At 40.6% G+C, this 18,839-nt stretch overlaps 2 protein-coding genes across 8 annotated transcripts in view; one reads left to right on the top strand and one right to left on the bottom strand.

The window, feature by feature from the left end:
- Nucleotides 1–18,839, top strand: part of CNTNAP2 (contactin associated protein 2) — a 1,803,519-nt gene that overhangs the window by 355,306 nt on the left and 1,429,374 nt on the right. The window lies entirely within an intron of this gene.
- LOC128332022 (uncharacterized) overlaps nt 1–18,839 on the bottom strand; it is a 64,255-nt gene that overhangs the window by 42,929 nt on the left and 2,487 nt on the right. For 3 of the 7 annotated variants that reach the window (XM_053266201.1, XM_053266200.1, XM_053266202.1), the window contains exons 2-3: nt 18,572–18,679; nt 14,387–14,547 (exon numbers count right to left, since the gene is read on the bottom strand). In XM_053266201.1, the coding sequence (XP_053122176.1) occupies nt 14,387–14,547; nt 18,572–18,679 (269 nt within the window). Of the gene's footprint in view, nt 1–14,386; nt 14,548–18,290; nt 18,389–18,571; nt 18,680–18,839 lie in introns of all 7 variants that reach the window. The other 4 variants (XR_008310513.1, XM_053266203.1, XM_053266206.1 and 1 more) reach the window with 2 other exon arrangements.

The raw sequence follows: 18,839 nt of genomic DNA, 5'->3' as shown, positions 1-18,839 counted from the left end.
TTTTGAAAACGGGATACAACCATAACATTATTTGATATTTTTGTTATAATTGTTGATGAGATTTATTGTTTTAAGGCATTTAGTATATGCATTATTAATATTTATTAGTATAAACATTATTATTTCTTACACTGGTGGGCAAGGATTTATCATTCTTTCAGCTTGTTAATATCTTTGTTTATTTACACTAAATTGTTAACATACTATGTTTTTACTAGAGTCAGATTCATAAGGATTTTTTGCTTCAGTGACTAATGGTATCAATATTTTGTTTAATGTATAGTGTCAAAGTATATATTGCATACCTAGATACAATAAATACACAATTGAAATATATAGAAATATGTTATAGAAATATGTTAAATGAATGAATGAATAAATAAATATTGTATATTTATTGCGTATTTATTGTATATAGACTTCGTGAACTTGTCATTTTAGTATATCCCCTGAAGACGAGTCATTCTAGCTTCCAGCATATCAGAATATAAATTATCATCATCATATTAAAGATTTTCAAACCTTGGTAGTTTACCACTCCTTGTTTGTTGGCGGATTGGCACAATCCTCTTTTTGAATAATTGTACAATATTTGAACATCTGAAATTGCCATGGACTGAGTCAGACTAAGGGTCTATCTAACCCAGTATTGTCTATTCTGCCTGGCAGTGGCCCCTTCCAGAATCTCAGGCCAAAGTCTTTTCCCAGCCTTACTACCTGAGATTCTTTAACTGGAGATATGAATGCACATATCAGATTCACCAGTACCTAACCGCAAATATCATGCGACCTGGCTCATAGCATGTTGAACAATGGAGTAAGTAATGTGGAATAAATGTGAAGCTGCCAATTCATATCAGTGTTATACTTCATACACTGTCTAGAGCTGATGATGCATGCATTTCTGAGGAACGTAGCAGAATTAATCTGCTTCTGGAACAGACAGTTGGAAGCTTGTCACCCAATTTCTTGTCACAGAACAGAACCGCAAAATGGTGTGGAAGCTAGTGACAAAACAACACATTCAGTCAGAACTTTTGAACAGTCTTCCTGTGGAGCACAGCTCACTGTTTTGCAACAACAACAACTTCTCCTTCTCATTATTATCATCATTTTTCACTGAGAACAAAGAATGTCAACAGAAACAAAGAAAGCAACAACAAAACACAGTGACCCACCAGATATCCCTGAAAAGCCCACAGGCAAGAGCTGAGGGCATGCCCTCTGTCTTGCTGTTGCTCCTCTGCAACTGGGGAGGCAAGCAACTGTATCTTGCCTCTGAGGCTGGTTATGGCCTATAGTAACCAGACTAGTAGCCATTGATAGACCTGTTCTCCATGAATTTGTCTACGCCCCTTTTAAAGCCATCCAAGCTAATGGTCATCACCACATCCCATGGCAGAGAATTCCATAGATTAATTACACGCTGTGTGAAAAAGTACTTCCTTTCGTTGGTCCTAAATTTCCTGGCCTTAAGTTTCATGGGATAACCCCTGATTCTAGTGTTGTGGACAAAAGTTTCTCTCTGTCCACTCTCTCTACTCCATGCATAATTGTATACACCTCTGTCATGTCTCCCTGTAGTTGCCTCTTTTCCAGACAAAAAGCCCCAGATGCTGTAGCCTTGCCTCATAAGGAAGGTGCTCCAGGCCCCGATCATCTTGCTTTGCCCTCTTCTGCCCTCTTCTGCACCACATCACATCTCAGTCTCATGTGGCCACCATATTTCAGCTGACCATGTTGAAGCAGCAAATGTTCTGGTAATGTAAAGTTTATTTTACATGCATGTTTAATGGAGTGGCTGTCACTGTTGTTGCCTCACATTGGTCAGAAGAATAAGGGGGTCAGCTCTCAACAATATCATGACTTCACAAAAGCTGCACATGCCCTTTGTCCTGCCTTTTTCTATTATGAACACAATATAAAAATACATCTAAATCAAGAAAGTGGTAACCATTTTGTGTTGAATTTCCCAGCAAACAACCCCTGCCCTCCCTAAATGAAACATATGAAACATATGGGGTGGGAAATGGCACTCACCAGGCTACAATTTACCACTCCGAGAGGATTGGTTTTTAGACTGCCATATGGAAAAGAGGACAGGTCTCCTATATCTTTAAGAGATGCGCAGAAGAAGAAATTTGGTTTTATGAATACAGGGTACTTAACCATTATATTAAGCTTTGTAAGATTTTGATCTTGATTTTTCTTTATTGTTGATGACATTCATTATAAAATGGAGTTTTGTGTAATGTGACCTCTATGCACTCACTCTATTGCCCTCCATGAACAGAAAGGCTTCAAATGGGTCATTCCTTGTACATCTGTGGTTCTCAGTTTTGGGGGGGTTGTTGTTGTTTTGGTATCACGTATCATCCAAGACCATCCTTCTTGGTTTGGGGATGCCTGGTGTAACCCTTCCTAAAATTTGTCCCACCATTCCAAACAATAGGGGGCTTGGAAATGACTCCTGCTAGGACACCATTTCCACCCTTACATTAGATTGCTATTTGTATACCAAGTGATTCCTTTACAGATCCCTTCAGCTGCTCTTGGCCAATAGGAACCATTTTAGGTGTCTCCTCCAGAGTCATTCCCAAAGAACCATGTTAATTGCTGGAATGCCTAATCATAGAGAGAATATTTCCCTGAGCACAGTGTTGTCTCCATAGACTAAGGAGAGGGGGGTGGGGTGGGGGGCTGATAGCATGCTTGCATGAGGCAATTGTTTCATCCGGTAAGAAACCAGGAGCAGTCAGCTCCTTACAAAAAGGGGGGAAAAAGTGGTGGTGGGTGGGGAATATAACATTCAACAATATGAATATGTTATAGGACACATGAATGTCTTTGTTTCCATCTATGAAGGGGATGCATTTGAAAAATGTCACATGAAAAATAGTGTGGTTATTCTTGTGTGCTGAATATGGCCACTCTTTGTTAGTTGGGGGATGGGACAAGTGTTTTATGTGTGATTTGATTGCTGAAAGAAAAACATTGCCATTGTATGTGATGATGTGCAGATGTGCACAGCATCCTAGTTATTAAAGCCACTGGGGGCTACAAGCAAGAAAAAGGAAAATGCACGGGGGGGGGGGGAGTTCAAAGCAGCACCCAGTCAAAGCCACTGAGGGTGCTTGTACAATTTAAAACAAAAATAGATAAAAATCAGCATGGCACCCCAGTTATTAAAGTCACTGAGGGCTGGGTACAAGCAAGAATAAGAAATCCAAAGGGGTGGGGGACATTCCAAGCAGCACCCAGTTAAAGCCACTGGGACTGGTACAATAAAAAAGAAAAAGAAGAAGAAGAAGAAAAGCAGTTGTTGGCCCTGCAAATGCCATTTTGCCCCTGCTAACTTGGCAAAGAGGCACCTTTTAACGTGGTGACTCTCTTTATTTAGCTGGGGGAGAGTAACTGGCCCTGACGTCTCCCCCACCCAGCACAGTACCTCCACTGACTGTTGCTGGTGTCTATCTTATGTTTCTTTTTCGATTGTGAGCCCTCTGGGGACAGGGATCCATCTTATTTATTTATTATGTCTCTGTATAAACTGCCCTGAGCCATTTTTGGAAGGGCGGTATAGAAATCGAACAAACAAACAAACAACAAACAAATTAAAAAGAGGAAAAAATAGAGAGACAGATAAGCCCAGCAGGTACTCTCTCTGTCTCTCTCCAGTCACCAGGCAAAGTAGGCAGGCCCATACCACCACTACTAGTCTCTCCTCTCACTGCTGCTACTGCTGCTGCAGTAGTTTCCCTCTGTTCCTTCTCTCCAGAAGCACAAATGGTTCTCTGTATCTCTGCAACAGCCCCTTAAGCCTCCTTTGGCTCCCCCCCTTATCCCCTCCCCAGCTGATGGGGGCACAGTTGCCCATGATAACACTTGATTTGAATGATAACAAGCCAACCAAGAAGTAAGTAGATCTCAAGCCAATCAGAGGTCAGTGGCACAAAAACAATCAGCAGGACAAAAACAGCCCTCCAAAATGGTGCTTGCCTCTCGAATCAAATTCGAATCAGGGCTGACTCAATTTGAACTTAAACCAGGTCCATTATTCTAGGGGTGGTTCAGTCTGAATCACTCAAATCAACCTGATTTGAGCTCAAATCTATTCTACTCAAATCAATTTACACATCTCTAGCTCACATGGATGTTAATTTGACTTTGCATAAATGCTTTAGTCCAACTGAGAGATCAGAAACTCTAGCACACTTGCTATCGCCACTGAATAGTTATTAAAAGTATACCCAGTCATTATATCATGTACCTTTAGACTATTGTTTGGTGAGGAAGGAAACTGAATATGTATGATCATTTTTATTCTTTCATTCCTGCCCATTATTGAGAGCACCCACATGATTTTTCCATACTTCACAGATAATTTTTTTCTATTAATCATGTTACATTTTCAATTAAACCTTGGCTATGCATTTGCTTCACCAGGGTTCTTGCGGAAATTAGGAAATGTGTTTTATAATTAAGTGCTTAAGAATTAGGATTTAATAGTTCATAATTAGGGGACTTTAAAATGAGAAATTGATCTTCCTATACAATTTTAGCAGCTAAAATCTAATTTATATATCCACCTTCAGGGAAGCCAAAGAAATGAACAGAACCTAAAGCAACACAATATATTTTAGAGGTGGATAAAAAATAGTCGCTAATGAAAGGCCATTTAGGCATATAAGTCAGAAACCCAAATGTACTACATGGTGTAATCTCTCAATACTGCAAACTGTAATGAAGATATTTGGAAGCATAGAATCCATCTGTGGAGAAACCATTTGAGAAAATTCTCTGATGTGTCTGGGAGGAACCCTTTAATTCTCTTTTGAAGTTCACCTCATATAATTTTGGCTCCAGCTCTACTTTAAATAGTCATGTAAATTTCACTTACATTTCTTTATAAGAATGGCTTCACATAATCCACTGCAAGTAGGGAAGGCAGAGAAATGTTAGGGAAATATTGGGGACAGCCAGCTCACACTTCAGGCGAGTGGTTTGTATGAATCTACTCAAGTCTGGTTCCTCAGACCTCCACCCAATATTTTCCTGAGGTTCTCTGCATGACTTCATATCTTGGTGTTATGAACGGTCCATAACATATCAGAACAGAGATACCAACTCAGAAGTATGTGAAATATTGGCCTGTGTCTGATTTCATGTTATATTAAGAAATGAAATAATAACTGAACTCGAGGTGAACTGGCATACTGCTCCCTGCTCTGTGAAGGGAGGAGACAACCCAGCATTGTGTTGTTAAAATGGATATGCAAGGAATACAATGGCTTGGCCTGGGCCACTCATATGCAAAAATGCAACTGACTGTGAAAGAGGCCAGGGAGTGTTAAAATCTTGTCAGTGATTAACTGAACTGTTCTCCATGGAAGTTCAACATAGCCAAATGCATACAGAGATCCGTCTGTAGACTTTAATCTCACCTCACTGATGCTACAAATGTATTGGACGTCTGACACATATATGTTCTTTCAATTACAAGAAAAACACTAGATAGAGATATACAAGAAATAATATAATTGCTGTCTCACAACTAATTTTCTTACTAACTCCTGAGACTTTTAACACCTATTGGGGGAAGATGCAATTTGCAGCATCTTAGATGCAGATTTGCTGTGGGCAATGTCCCCCCTCCCTTCTCAGCACAGAGTTTACAGAAGACGAGATTCAGAGATCTCTCTGGACTGGCCAATATCCTGAATAATTAAGACATTGTCCAGAAGGTAGCAGCGAATTGTCACCTTTTTGGGAGACCTGGGAGAAGATTAGATTTTGAATAGATCTATGAGAGATCAAAGAGAAATACACTATAAGAATGAGGCTTTTAGACAGAGAGTTTAGCAATCTTTTGCCTACAGCAATAGCTGCTCACGAGGATCCCAGTTTTGCTGCTACGCCGCGGGGCAAAGCAGGAACTCTGTCCATGAACAGGAACTGCCTCCTACAAGCTATCTTGTGCCTACAACAAGATTTGCTCACAGCAATGCCTGAGTTTTGCTGCCCAAGCTGCCTGATCTGAGCACTGCAACAACTCCTGTCTCCGCCAAAGACCTCAGCTGAAAAGATCTCCGCTCAAGTCTCTGGTCCTGGGTAAATATGCTGCTCCTTTACAGGCCTTGGGTCCCTCCATCCTTTCCCCCTCTTGGGCAGAAGTCAGGAGAATGTCAGGCAGTGGATTCAGAAACCGAACTTAGGTGGGTTCACACAACATGCCTACCAGCAGCCTGCATTGCCAGTTCCTGACATTGCACTGAGATTTCCCTCCCTTACTTGTGGCAGATCATGTGAAGCTGCCCTAAAGTAAAGGTAAAGTGTGCCGTTGAGTTGGTGTCAACTCCTGGTGACCACAGAGCCCTGTGGTTGTCTTTAGAAGAATACAGGAGGGATTAACCATTGCCTCCTCCCATGATGATGAGGAAGCATCATGATGATGCCTTTCAGCGTCTTCCTATATCTCTGCTACCCTAAAGAACCTAAAATGGCCTCATCTTGGTTTAGATTCATTTTGTGCTAGATAATAGAGGTATATCATGAACAGTGGAGTAGGGATACTTTATCAGATTTATTTCTGATCAGATGCCATGAAGTGAGTTTTATGTGTCACTCTGGAGTGTTCAGTTTTATTCCTGAATGCATGCGTCTATGTAGCAAGATGATATCAGATGTACTACATTGTGGAGATCAGTTGCAATGGCATCAATAGCCCTTTTCAGACATTATTTTGTACACGTGTACAGATGTATGTACACTTGTACATGTGTTTGTGTGAATGACCGTACCTGTAATTATTTATTTTTTTAAAAATGAACCTGGGTATAGGCCCTTCAAATGCATGGTACGGATAGGCAGTGTACTGCTGTACCTGTGTTCAACATAATGTGAATAACTGCACCTGTGTACAGTTCTGTACCTATGTACACTGTACACTCTTTCTACGATGTTGTACACTCAGTGTTGAACATGTGAATAGGGCTCATGGTGACTGCTTTTGTGGAATTCTGTGAAAGAGGAATGCCTCTCATATTCTAAACACAAGATAATCTAGGATGTGATAAACTTAGTTCCAGTTCACACATTCATTTGGCCAGGGATTGTGTCTGCATGGAACAGAAGCAGATGCACTCACTACTTGCTGAGTACAAGATAATATGATATATGGAAGTAGATATGCACAGTCATACATCAAGTGTGCTGTCAAGTCGATTTTGACTCCTGGCGCCCACAGAGCCCTGTGGTTTTCTTTTGGTAGAATACAGGAGGGGTTTACTATTGCAGTATGAGATGATGCCTTTCAGCATCTTCCTATATCGCTGCTGCCCCGATTTAGTACCAGCGGGGATTTGAACCGGCAACCTTCTGCTTGTTAGTCAAGCATTTCCCCGCTGCGCCACTTTAAGGTGACACAGTCATACATTTGTAGGCCTAATCCTATACACACATGAAATAATGTGGGATGTGGGTCCTAGTCACATTTGCTCAATTAATGCAATACTTCCTCAACAGATTGCATTGAAGAGAGGAGGGAGATGGTGTGAATTAGTCATACATATGTAGCCCTAATTCACACCATCTCCCACCCCTCCTCAATACCATTTGTTGAGGAAGCATTGCATTAATTGAGAAAATATGACTAGGACCCATATCCCACATTATTTCATGTGTGTAGGATATGTACCTCTCACCAAGGATATTGGATGTCTAGCAGGATGTGTGTGTGAACCAACCCTAAAATCTCAGAATGTAAAGTTGCATTCATTTTGTTAGAAATGCTGAGCCTACATATACAAATGTTAAAAATCTGCCTGAAGTCCTTGCCATCTATGTCATAGGTATGAATAGATGTTGATAATAAACATTTAGCCTCCCTGCTTTAGCTTTTCCTGTGTCCTCTGTCCATATATATCCTCTACTATAAGATACAGTATCCAAAGGTTTCATTTACTGTAGGCTGCTTAGATATGCACGTTTTCATTTATTTTTGGAACTGATTTTACAAAAATGGTTATCCCACGTTTTCTCTGTGCTCAAAACAATGTGCAATTATAATAAGATCAGTACCATAACATTCCTAAAAATGATAGTTAACACAAAGAAAATAATCAATGGAAAAGCATCAATAATTAAAAGGTAAGTTGCACCTTGAAGACAAGGGTTGCCAGATCCTCACCTGGAAATGATAGATCAGAGATTCTCAACATTTGGTCCCCAGATGTTATTGGACTTCAGCTCCCATAATCCCCAACCAAAGGCCGCTGGGGATTATGGGAGTTGAAGTCCAATAACATCTGGGGACCCAATGTTGAGAATCCCTGTGATAGATAAACTCTAAATGTTCTGAGCCTAGTTCTGATGTTCTAAAGTTTTCCATATGGAGCAGCCTTGTGACTCCAGTTGTGCAGCATCAACTAGGGGGCTTCCATCATTCAAGGCAAAACCAAGGAACTGCCAGGCCCACCCCTGGCTCTGAACTTGCCTCCTGATGCCAACACCAGACCTGCCTCCCTTCTCCATCTCCCAGCTGCTTTACATTCTGGGCACACAGGCGTTTTATTACAAATTAACTGCAAAGGCAGCAGAGGCAGCTTTTAGCATAGAACAGGGATGTCTGTTTGTGGCAGCTTCTTTGCTAGCTGAATCGCATTCTTCCCTTCAAAAGAAGAAAGTGCAGCACACAAGTCTGTTGGTAGAAAGTCCCCAGAGAAGATTCTGTCTTCTTTTAGTGATTCTGCTAACAAAGTCCCTACAATGAAAAGAGGGCTCAGATCCATTAAATTGTAGGAATTCTATCCTCACTTCTGTCACCAACGCTAGGGATGTGCACAAAATGGATTTTGTGTTTTGTCTCAAGCTCGAAACAAAATGCAGACAGCTGAAACATTTTGTTGAAAAAGCCGGTCTGACCAGTTGTTTCAATGAAACAAACTCAAAATGTTTCAAGAATTTTGGCCATAGGGAACAATGGGGAAAGTTAAAATGCCCTATTGTTTCCCATGGGTAGTTCCAAGGGACACCAAAGTGGGTTATGCATTAGGACATGCTGGATGCTTCGTACCACCCAACTCAAAAAATACATACTTTTGGGAGGTATACAAATCTGCTAAATAAATAAAGTGGGCAAGTGGGCAACTGCAGTGAGTGCACAAGTTAGTCTCAAGGCCAGACATGAAGCTCATCACAGCAGTCACCAAGGTATATGACAGAGAGAGAGAGAGAGAGAGATGCCACTGTCTATTTCACCACAACACTATCTCACAAACAAAACAAACCACAACTCAAGGAAGGAAGGCACCCAGGTTCTGCCCCTGTCAATATGAGATCCAGCAAAATCAGATAGTTATAGCAGCCATAGCACCGGGGTGAAGCCACCATTTTGTGAACAGGTTCAAAGAACCCGGGCCGCCAATGAAAAAGCCTGCTGAAGCTCACGGGGGGGCATGGCTCAGGCTCTGGAAGAGCCCTGAGTGAACTCTTCTCCACCCATGCCTGGGCTCCAGAGAAAATTTGCTGACTGACACCCTTTATTTCTCTTTCTCTCCCTGCAGTGATGGAGAGAAAGAGAAATAAATGCTGTCAGGCAGCAAGCGCTGCCTGAAATGGATGGGGGAGAACTCGCTCGGGCTATCCCAAGCCCAGGCCATGCTCCCTTTGTGCATGACATCACATGCACAGGGGCGTGGCTCAGGCTCCAGAGAGCCTGAGCAAGCTCTCCCCTGAGCTCGTTCGGGCTCTCCGGAGTCCGAGCCATGCCCCCATGTTCAGGACATCACGTGCATGGGACGTCACTAGAGGGGCTGCCAGGTGGGGCCAGACACTGGCTGGCTCCATGCCTGAATAACACAGCATATTATACTCAGTGCTGAGAAAACCACAAAACCTTGATTCCTTCCTCTTCTCCCCCGATGTATCCTCTTCAAGAGAGACACACTATAAGGGCTTTCTCTGCCTCCCAATCCCTTTGAATACATTTTGAAATGCCCTCCTTTTGTGTTCCCCCTCTCTCCTCCCTCCCCTCAACCAAAGGGGGCACAGTTGCCCATGACAACACTTAATTGGTATGATAACAAGGCAACCAAGAAGCAAGGTGATTGCAAGCCAATCAAAAGCCAGTGTCAGAAAACCAATCAGTAAGGGAAAAACAGGCCTTCTAAATGACGCTCAAAACATTGAAAGTTTCAGTTGAAACAACGTTGTTTTGTTCCACGCTCAAAATAGGCCCCCCCTTTTTTAAAAGTGTGTTTTGTTTTGAGCTCGAAACGCTCAAAACAGACCATGTTGATGTTGAAACATTTTGCGCATCTTTAACTACCAGCTCCACTGCTAATTTGCATGTTAAAACACTGGTGTGTGCAGAAGATAAGGCAGCTGGGAGATTTGAAAAGAAGGTAGGGTTGACGTTGTCATCAGGGATAGCTCAGGATACAAGGTCAGGGGTGGGGGAGAAGGATGGCAGGGTAGCAGGGAACTGGAGGGTGGGTGGCAGGCAGGTGAGGCAATGCCCATGGCAGCTGGGGGGCTATATAAGATGCCCACTTTTGCTACCCCATGGTGCAGAAGCCGCCTAAGGCATCACCCCACCTTTCCTCATGGGGGGGGGCGCCCCTGAGCTGTGTGAGGAAGTAACATTCAGAACCGACCAAACTACATCAGTAGGCAATTGGGTACCACTTCCAAGTGATGATTTGCACTGCAGCACATTTTACAGCAACCCTTTCCTGTATGAATCTCTGCTGGGAGATGATGCCTTTCAAGTTGGTCACACTAGCTCATACATTATTTCATCCATTGGACCGCTCCACATCGAAAGCTTGGAACATTTGAACTGTGTTGTTGGGAAGGGCTGCAGTTGGTGTAGCCAGTACAGCTCCTTTTCTATTCCTCCACTGCTACACTCTTCCATCCTCCTTTTTTTACCTGCTGAAGTTCATTATTAGATCCCTCTTGGCCACAACAGGTGGGGAAAGTGTTTGGGCAAGAGAAGTAGTGGAGGAGCAGAGTGGGAGGTACAGTGCTTTGTAGCATCTAAGGGTGCACTGCAAGAACCTGGCAATCCCAATTAAATTTCCCTTTGCCCCATGTGCCTAATCCTTCACCTACCTTGAAAACAGACAAAACAGACTGTGGCAATGTCATTTCAAATACTGAGAGATGTGATTGGCTAGCACCTATTATGCCATTGCCATTAGAATGTTCACATTTATTTCAAAAACTTATAATATAAAGTAAAAAGCAAAACCAGTGAATATAAACAATGGCAGGCCTATATAAGAATAAGAGATAAGTCTATTTTCTCCAGCTAAAATCTTGTTAAAGATGAATATTATTAACAGATCAAAGAGGAGAAAAGAAGAGAGCATAAAGCTATTCAAGCACAATAATTCAACAGGAGAGTTTCTGTTCTAAATGAAAATGGGCACAACCTTTAGTCACTTTGTGTTCAGATTTCCTTTTAATTTATTTATTTGCATTTCACTCACATTATAATTCACTGTAATAAAAACCAACCAAGCACTAATAAAAGTTAGTTTCCTTCAGCGTTATAAAGAACTACAACAACCAAAGTTGATGTTTTGCCATATATAGCTAACCTATAGTCAGGAGAATCAAGTATATATGAGTCACTATTTTTATCTGTGAAAAATTGGAAGGTGATTGAGAATATGTAGATTACAATATAAATTACAGGAAATATCCAGTATTTGATCATTGACATTCATATGTACAATCTCAAATTTGTGAATGCCCCCAAACTACATTTGATTTCCAGTGTTCACCATTATGTGTCTGAACAATAGGGAAAAACTGTAGGCATTAGAAAAATTCTTCTGTGGTTTTCAGTCTTGTCTTAACAATAGTTCAACTTGTCTTAACAATAGTTTAACTTTAAAATAGGAATCCTTTCCTGCCTTATTGAACAGATGAACACTGATCAATCAAATTGTTCAAATGCTTTGTAACTGATTAATCTAACCAAATGATATCACAGCCTCTTTATCGATACAGATCAGAGTATGTTTCTACATTTAATTCCAGGAGGGGAGATGGGGGAGCCTGCATCCCAGATATGAAAAAGTTTGGAAATACTTTTGCTAGAATGAATTGGTTTGGGGCTTGAAGGCTGTCGCTTCAGGCTGTTATCCAATCAGAAGCAGCTAGCCACAGTCACAGCACCAGGCTGTTCGCCTTTAAAGTATACTACAGTAGGCTGTACCCTTAACCTTTAAAGCAGCAGGTCTTTGCCATACCTGCTGTTTCCTACCCCATAAAAAGGACAGCATAGTACAGAAGCTTAGATAAACCCAGTCTGTTTAAAAATCCTCCTAGACAGGAGTTTTAATGTCTCATGATTCATTATAGTTGGGGCCAGTAAGTGTACCATATCAGCTATTTTTGGTCAAACTCATTTTTAACTCATAACATGAATTTTGTTAGAGTTTTGATCTGATTCTGGTTCAATGAAGACTTTCAAGTCAAAGTTCCAATTCTGGAATAAAAACAAAAGTTCAGTACAGTTTGGAGTTCAAGTTCATTTTGACTCCCTGGGTTTTGGAAAAAATCAATATTGGGCTTCCAATGCCTTTCCTTGCAGCAGTATGTATAAAATCTCTAGGAGAAGATAAAAAAGTACCTCTTGGTACTAGCAATGTTAGCAAAATGTTCAATTGTCTTGTTCATTAAAAAAATATTGCCTAAATTTTAATGCTTAGATGCAGTAAGAATGGATTTGTGGGGAGTTCACCCAGTACCATCACTAGTTGGTACTAGGCTGTGTAGTGGCTGCCTGTGTGAGAAATGGAATAAAAAATGTGGGGATAAAAAAATTCTAGATATAGAGTTTTAAATTATCCAGGTTTCTCTTTGAATATTTGGGGATGCTTGCTGAGATCATGGAAGTTCACAATGGCAGAAATGTCACCAGAACAAATGTAATTCACCAGAACAAATGTCTGAGGTAGCAACAGAAAAGGGGACTGGATTAGGTATGGAATATACCTTCTTTTTTGGCAAGGAACCGGTGCTTTTGGCAGCTTCACAACAGGCAGAAATTTAAATAGGTGAAGCTTTGGAGGTGCAGTGATGTGAAAAGCTTCACCTGTTATATTTTCATTTGCCATGCAGCTATTAAAGCTGAAAAAGCTGCTGTACTACTATCCTTCTTTTCAATGCCATTAGCTTACAATTCTTGGCCAGAATATATCTTTCTTCTCCCCTTGCTCATCTCTGACTTTCTCATTTTAAATTCCCCTTCTTGAAAATCTTATGAGCCAATCTCTATCAGATTCATGTTTATGACTGAACTATCTTTGACTCCTTCCCATTCCCTATTTGTAATTATCCCACGAGGTTTTAAGGGCATTCTGGTGGAAAAACAGAAAAATAAACCTATTACCATTAGCCTACATTCATACCAGATAAAATTTAAATACATGCCTGTACGAGCATTCAGGCAGAGAAGGTAATAGCAATGCAGCTACTTCATTTTCTAGATGCATGAAATAAATCCAAAGGAATTTTGTTCTGAGTCCTGAGGTGCATTTAAAATTCTGTGATCTTCCCATCTATGCTGCTTGCTTAAGAGATCTTGTTCAGTGTCTATAAGACATGGAGAATGGTGGCCCCGGTCCACCTCTGCATATTATTATTATTATTATTATTATTATTATTATTATTATTATTATTATTATTAATTTGATTTCTATACCACCCTTTCAAAAATGGCTCAGGGTGGTTTACACAGAGAAATAACAAATAAATAAGATGGATCCCTGTCCCCAGAGGGCTCACATCTAAAAGAAACATAAGATAGACACCAGCAACAGTCACTGGAGGTACTGTGCTGGGGCTGGATAGGGCCAGTTACTCTCCCCCTGCTAAATAAAAAGAATCATGCACTGCTGCCAAATATTGCGCTCCTTTGGCACAACTACCTGATCCCAACACCCTACCATAACTAAGCCCAAGTATGTGTAACTGAAATAATAACATAGTCTTCTTGTTTACTTCACCTCTACATTCTTCCCCTTTCTCTGTTGTCTCCCTAGTTGTGTTGATACCAAGATTATAAGTCCTTTGGGGAAGGGTCCTGTCTTCTCATCCTTGGAAACACACTATTTAAATGGATGGTGATATATAAATAAGGATGCCTCTGAGTACCGGTTTCAGGAGAGAAACAGCAGGAGAGAGGGCATGCCCTCAGCTCCTGCCTGTAGGCTTCCAGCGGCATCTGGTGGGCCACTGTGTGAAACAGGATGCTGGACTAGATGAGCCTTGGGCCTGATCCAGCAGGGCTGTTCTTATGTTCAAAGCCCTTGAAATGCAATAATCATGCTGATCAGGGAAGGGAAGGATTACATCCAGTCGCCGTTACCTCTCTGAATAGCTGATAGGTGTGATTCCTGCTTTCTGAAGAAGGCTGTATCTGTGCTGCCTCTGCAGTTGGAATTGGCAAAAGGGAGGGAGGCAACATATGGGAAGTTCCTCATACAGCTGGAAACGTGTGTGCCTGCATCCTTGATATATGGGCCCTAGCTGGACCAGAGTAGTTGTGATTAATTAGATTCACATTAGTTTTGCAGCAGTTGGGTTTAACAGAATATTAATTTATTTCATCATATTACATCCTGCTCTTCCATGAGAAAGCTCAGAACAGCTTGTGAGAGGCTCCTAGGAGTCTCCCCTGTACACTCACTTAAATTCAATAATACTGGTGCTCCCAGATTATTCACTAAGCCCATTGTGAAGGTCTACAATTTACACAATGTGTAATATGTTGGTTTGTTGTCTGGAGGGCAAACAGTTTTCTCATAAGAAATCAGCTGCACCAGGAAGCCATTTTGGTGGTTTAATCAAAGTTTGGTGGTTTAACAGCCTTGTGAGAGTTGATTCTGTTACAGGAGATTATATATAGCAATAGCAATAGCAATAGCACTTACATTTATATACCGCTCTATAGCCGAAGCTCTCTAAGCGGTTTACAATGATTTAGCATATTGCCCCCAACATTCTGGGTACTCATTTTACCGACCTTGGAAGGATGGAAGGCTGAGTCAACCTTGAGCCCCTGGTCAGGATCGAACTTGTAACCTTCTGGTTACAGGGTGGCAGTTTTACCACTGCGCCACCAGGGGCTCCAGTCTCCGTTAATACCACTGCGCCACCAGGGGCTCCAGTCTCCGTTATAATTCAGGCAACAAAAGTTTTCATGTTGCATTCTGATTAGTCCAGTTTCTTTTTAAAAATGACAGCTTCACCACTTATGTCTGATATAGCATGGAACTGTATTTTATAATCAACACTTTTAATAATCAAGGTACATTTATCTGTACACATATAGATACTTTTTGTGAATGACTGCACAGTTAACCTGGGTACAAGCACACTCAAATGCTGGTTACAGATTGGAAATATATCACTCTAAATGTACTGAACATGTGTGAACAAATGTGTGTATGGATCTGTGCATGTGTACACTGTATACAAGTTGCACCTGCATGGACATACATGTAAATAGGGCTATAGGAGCTATGGAGAATCTTGACTTTTATTGTTTACAATCTGAAATCATAGAAAAAAGGCATGTAGAACTTTTGCAGTGTAAGGAATAATCCATAATTTGCTCCTGACACACATTGCTAAATCTAGTTCAAGTTCTTTTCATGAGGAAATTAAAGCTCTTGAAAAATTCTAATTGCACCTCTCAAAATGGTGTTTGCTTGAAACAAACAGCAGCCTACAAACACAGCCTGAAAAAGTTTATTCAGGGAATGAAGCATAACATTTACAGAGCAAAGAGGCTAGTATTAGAATTGAGAGAGCTGACCTTTGGCAAGTACTGCAAATTTCTAAGTCAGAATATTCCATTCCAAAAGATTAGTTTCCAGAACAGTTAATTCCACATGAAAGAGAAGGTTAGACAGAGCATATGAAGGAATCTTGTTCTGATGAATTTAGTACATTACAGGAAACATACCAAATTTGTGTTTATTTTGGTGTCCTGGGGAGGGGACTGGTTGGGCAACAATGTCAACTTTTCACAATTCTAGCATGTTTGTAGTTAAAACATGCTAGAATTGTGAAAAGCTAACATTTTCACCTAACCAGCCACCTCTCCAGACACCCAAATAAACACAAATTTTGCATTTTAAGAAGTACAGGAAACCAGGACATAAACACATGCAAACCACCCCCCCCCCATAAAATTAAAGTACAAACACCCAGTCACTGGAAAAGCACAATCCAATTACAACATTAACTCTAATGAAATAAATATTAAACTTAGTTCTAGAGATGCAAAACAAACATACAATAAAACCTTGTTTAAGAAGTTTCATCAGGTATTTCAAAATTTTGTGATCATTGTTGTTTTTTTAAAAAACGTTTCCTTCCTCAGGGATACACATATAAACAGTTATATAAATTACTTAGTTTAAAGAACCATGCCTAGAGGATATTTATTTTAAAATTCCTCCTGGGTCCATTCTACTGGGATACTCAAAGTAGCATGAAATTTAAAAGTAAGAAAAATAAAAATAACACTACTATAAAATCAGTGTTTAAAAACAAACACATTTCAAAACAAGGGCAGAGAAAGAACATTTAAACTTCTTCAGATATTTAAGTGCTAAAGCTCTGGGTACTGATGGATGAATTCCTCTCAGCATGGTTTGGAAATGGATTGCTAGTTATAAGTTACCAGTGACCTCTATCCAAGAAGTCAGACAACCACAGATTACAGGCGGGTGCATGTCACTTCAAGAGCATCATACCTATCCTGTGGCAACTTCATTGGTTACCAGTCTACTTCTGGGATAGATTCAAGGTGCTGATCTTGATCTTTAAAGCTCTACATGGCTTGGGGCTAGGGTACTGTTGGGCCACATTCACCCCTATGAACCTGCCAGGGACCTCTTTAAAGTTCACTTTGGAATACTATAAATTGTTGCCCCTGAAGAAAGCCTCTTGAGGCTGAAGTGCATTAAGCTCCAATAAATTATTCACAGCACCTTAAGATTTTGTCTCTTGTTTTGCTTCATGCTCATGGCCCCACCACTAACAGAGATTCAGTTGGCTGGGACAAGAGACAGGGCCTTTTTGGTTGTGGCCCCTTGGCTTTGGAATTCCATCCCCAAAGAGCTTTGCCATGCTCCCTCACTCAATGTTTTTAAAAACAATTTAAAATGCATATTTTAAAAGAGGGTTTTTAATGTTTTATCTGCTGCTTATATCTGGTAGGTGTTTTTAAAGTTTTTAGCTTTCATTTTTTAGCTTTCTATTATTAACTTTTAATGCAAAACTTTTAAAATTGGTAATTTTAAATGTGGTTTTAGCATGGCCTTTTAACTTGTTTGCCTTTATTAATCTTTTACTTTACATTGTATCTGTTTTGTTGATGTTGTGAGATGCCCTGAGCAGTAGTGTCCTGGAGGGGTGGGGTATAAATATTTTAAATAATTTTATTATTTTTTTTTGAGAGAGAGAATTTTAAGGGGAAAAATCTTGGGGTTTGTCTGAGAATTCTCCAAAGCTCAGAAACATCCAGCTTGAGGGAGTTCCTTCATCTCTGACAGTTCTCTCATCAACCTGTGTCCCTTCCTTGCCCCACACTTTCCCAAATAGGAAAAGAGCAGCTGAGACATCAGACTAAAGCTGTCCCTAAACCCTCAGCTCTCTACAATGGAACTTTTGAACATGCTCAGACCTCCATTACATTGCTAAAAGGAAACTGGGGAACTGTCCATTTTTCATTCCTCCAGGAGCATTTCCAGACAGGGCTTTTAGCTTGGAATGGAGGGTGTGCGTTCACACATCGGCCGGATTCGCGCTGAAGTCCATGCGAGATTTCAGAAAGCACTTCACACACGATTCAGGTTTTTCATTCCATGTTAGAGCCTAGCTCAATTTATGTCCAGGGTAAAATCAATTCCACTTTTTGCATCAGCTTCTTGGGGCAAATTCAAACTTGCAGTAAGCCCTCGGTAAAGCCTGCTGTCTGGGAAAGCTCCTGGTAAATTAATCAGGAAGAATAACATAAAATAAACTTCCAGGAGTCTGCAGTGCTGAATCCAAACACCTACAAAATCTTAATTGCAGAGTGAAGAATAGCTAAACGCTGAATTCTTTTTTTATTCTGATTTTTTTAAAAAAAAAATCATCCTGGTCTATGTGTCAGGACTCAGGAGGAATAAAAGCTATACTTCCTAAAGTTCATTTCAACAAAATAAGAAACAGTTTAGAAGTAGCTCTTGACTTTATCCTGTGCTACATTTTCTTACCTCATCCCCTCGCATATTGTACATTTGGGAAAGCATGGGAAGCCGGGAGAAGAGGGCAAATGGCATATCAGAGGGCTGGCCCCAAGTCACTGCAACTTCTGCAAGTGAGGCAAAATTCAGAGGAGGGCTTAGACTCAATCCAGGGATTTTTGAACTCCAAGACTGTGAATCTTTCAGGCTATGAACTTCCTTAAGACCCTTAAGAACAAGTGAATGTATTTTCCCTGCATCACCAGCTCTGAATCTTTTGCCTTGTCTGGCTTTAACTTCAGTTTGCTTACCATCATCCAGCTCATCATTACCTCCAGGCATGGCACCAGTTTAACACAGTCACTGCAGCTTTTGTATCCAATGAAAAAGAAGAAATATAGTTGCGTCTCATCAGTATCCTGTAAAAAGAGAGAGAAATGCCACCATAGCTACACATGCGAACCGGATCCACGGTAGCATCAGCACCCAGCAAAATATGTCAGATGGTTAACTATTGCTCTGTAACAAACATTCATCAGCTGTTATATTTAAATGCAATATAAATATAATTCCAGTTTT

This window comes from Hemicordylus capensis, chromosome 6 (genome assembly GCF_027244095.1).
Source record: "Hemicordylus capensis ecotype Gifberg chromosome 6, rHemCap1.1.pri, whole genome shotgun sequence".
NCBI lineage: Eukaryota > Metazoa > Chordata > Lepidosauria > Squamata > Cordylidae > Hemicordylus > Hemicordylus capensis.
The sequence above is the reverse complement of the archived record's forward strand: the minus strand, read 5'-3'. Positions and strand labels throughout refer to the sequence as shown.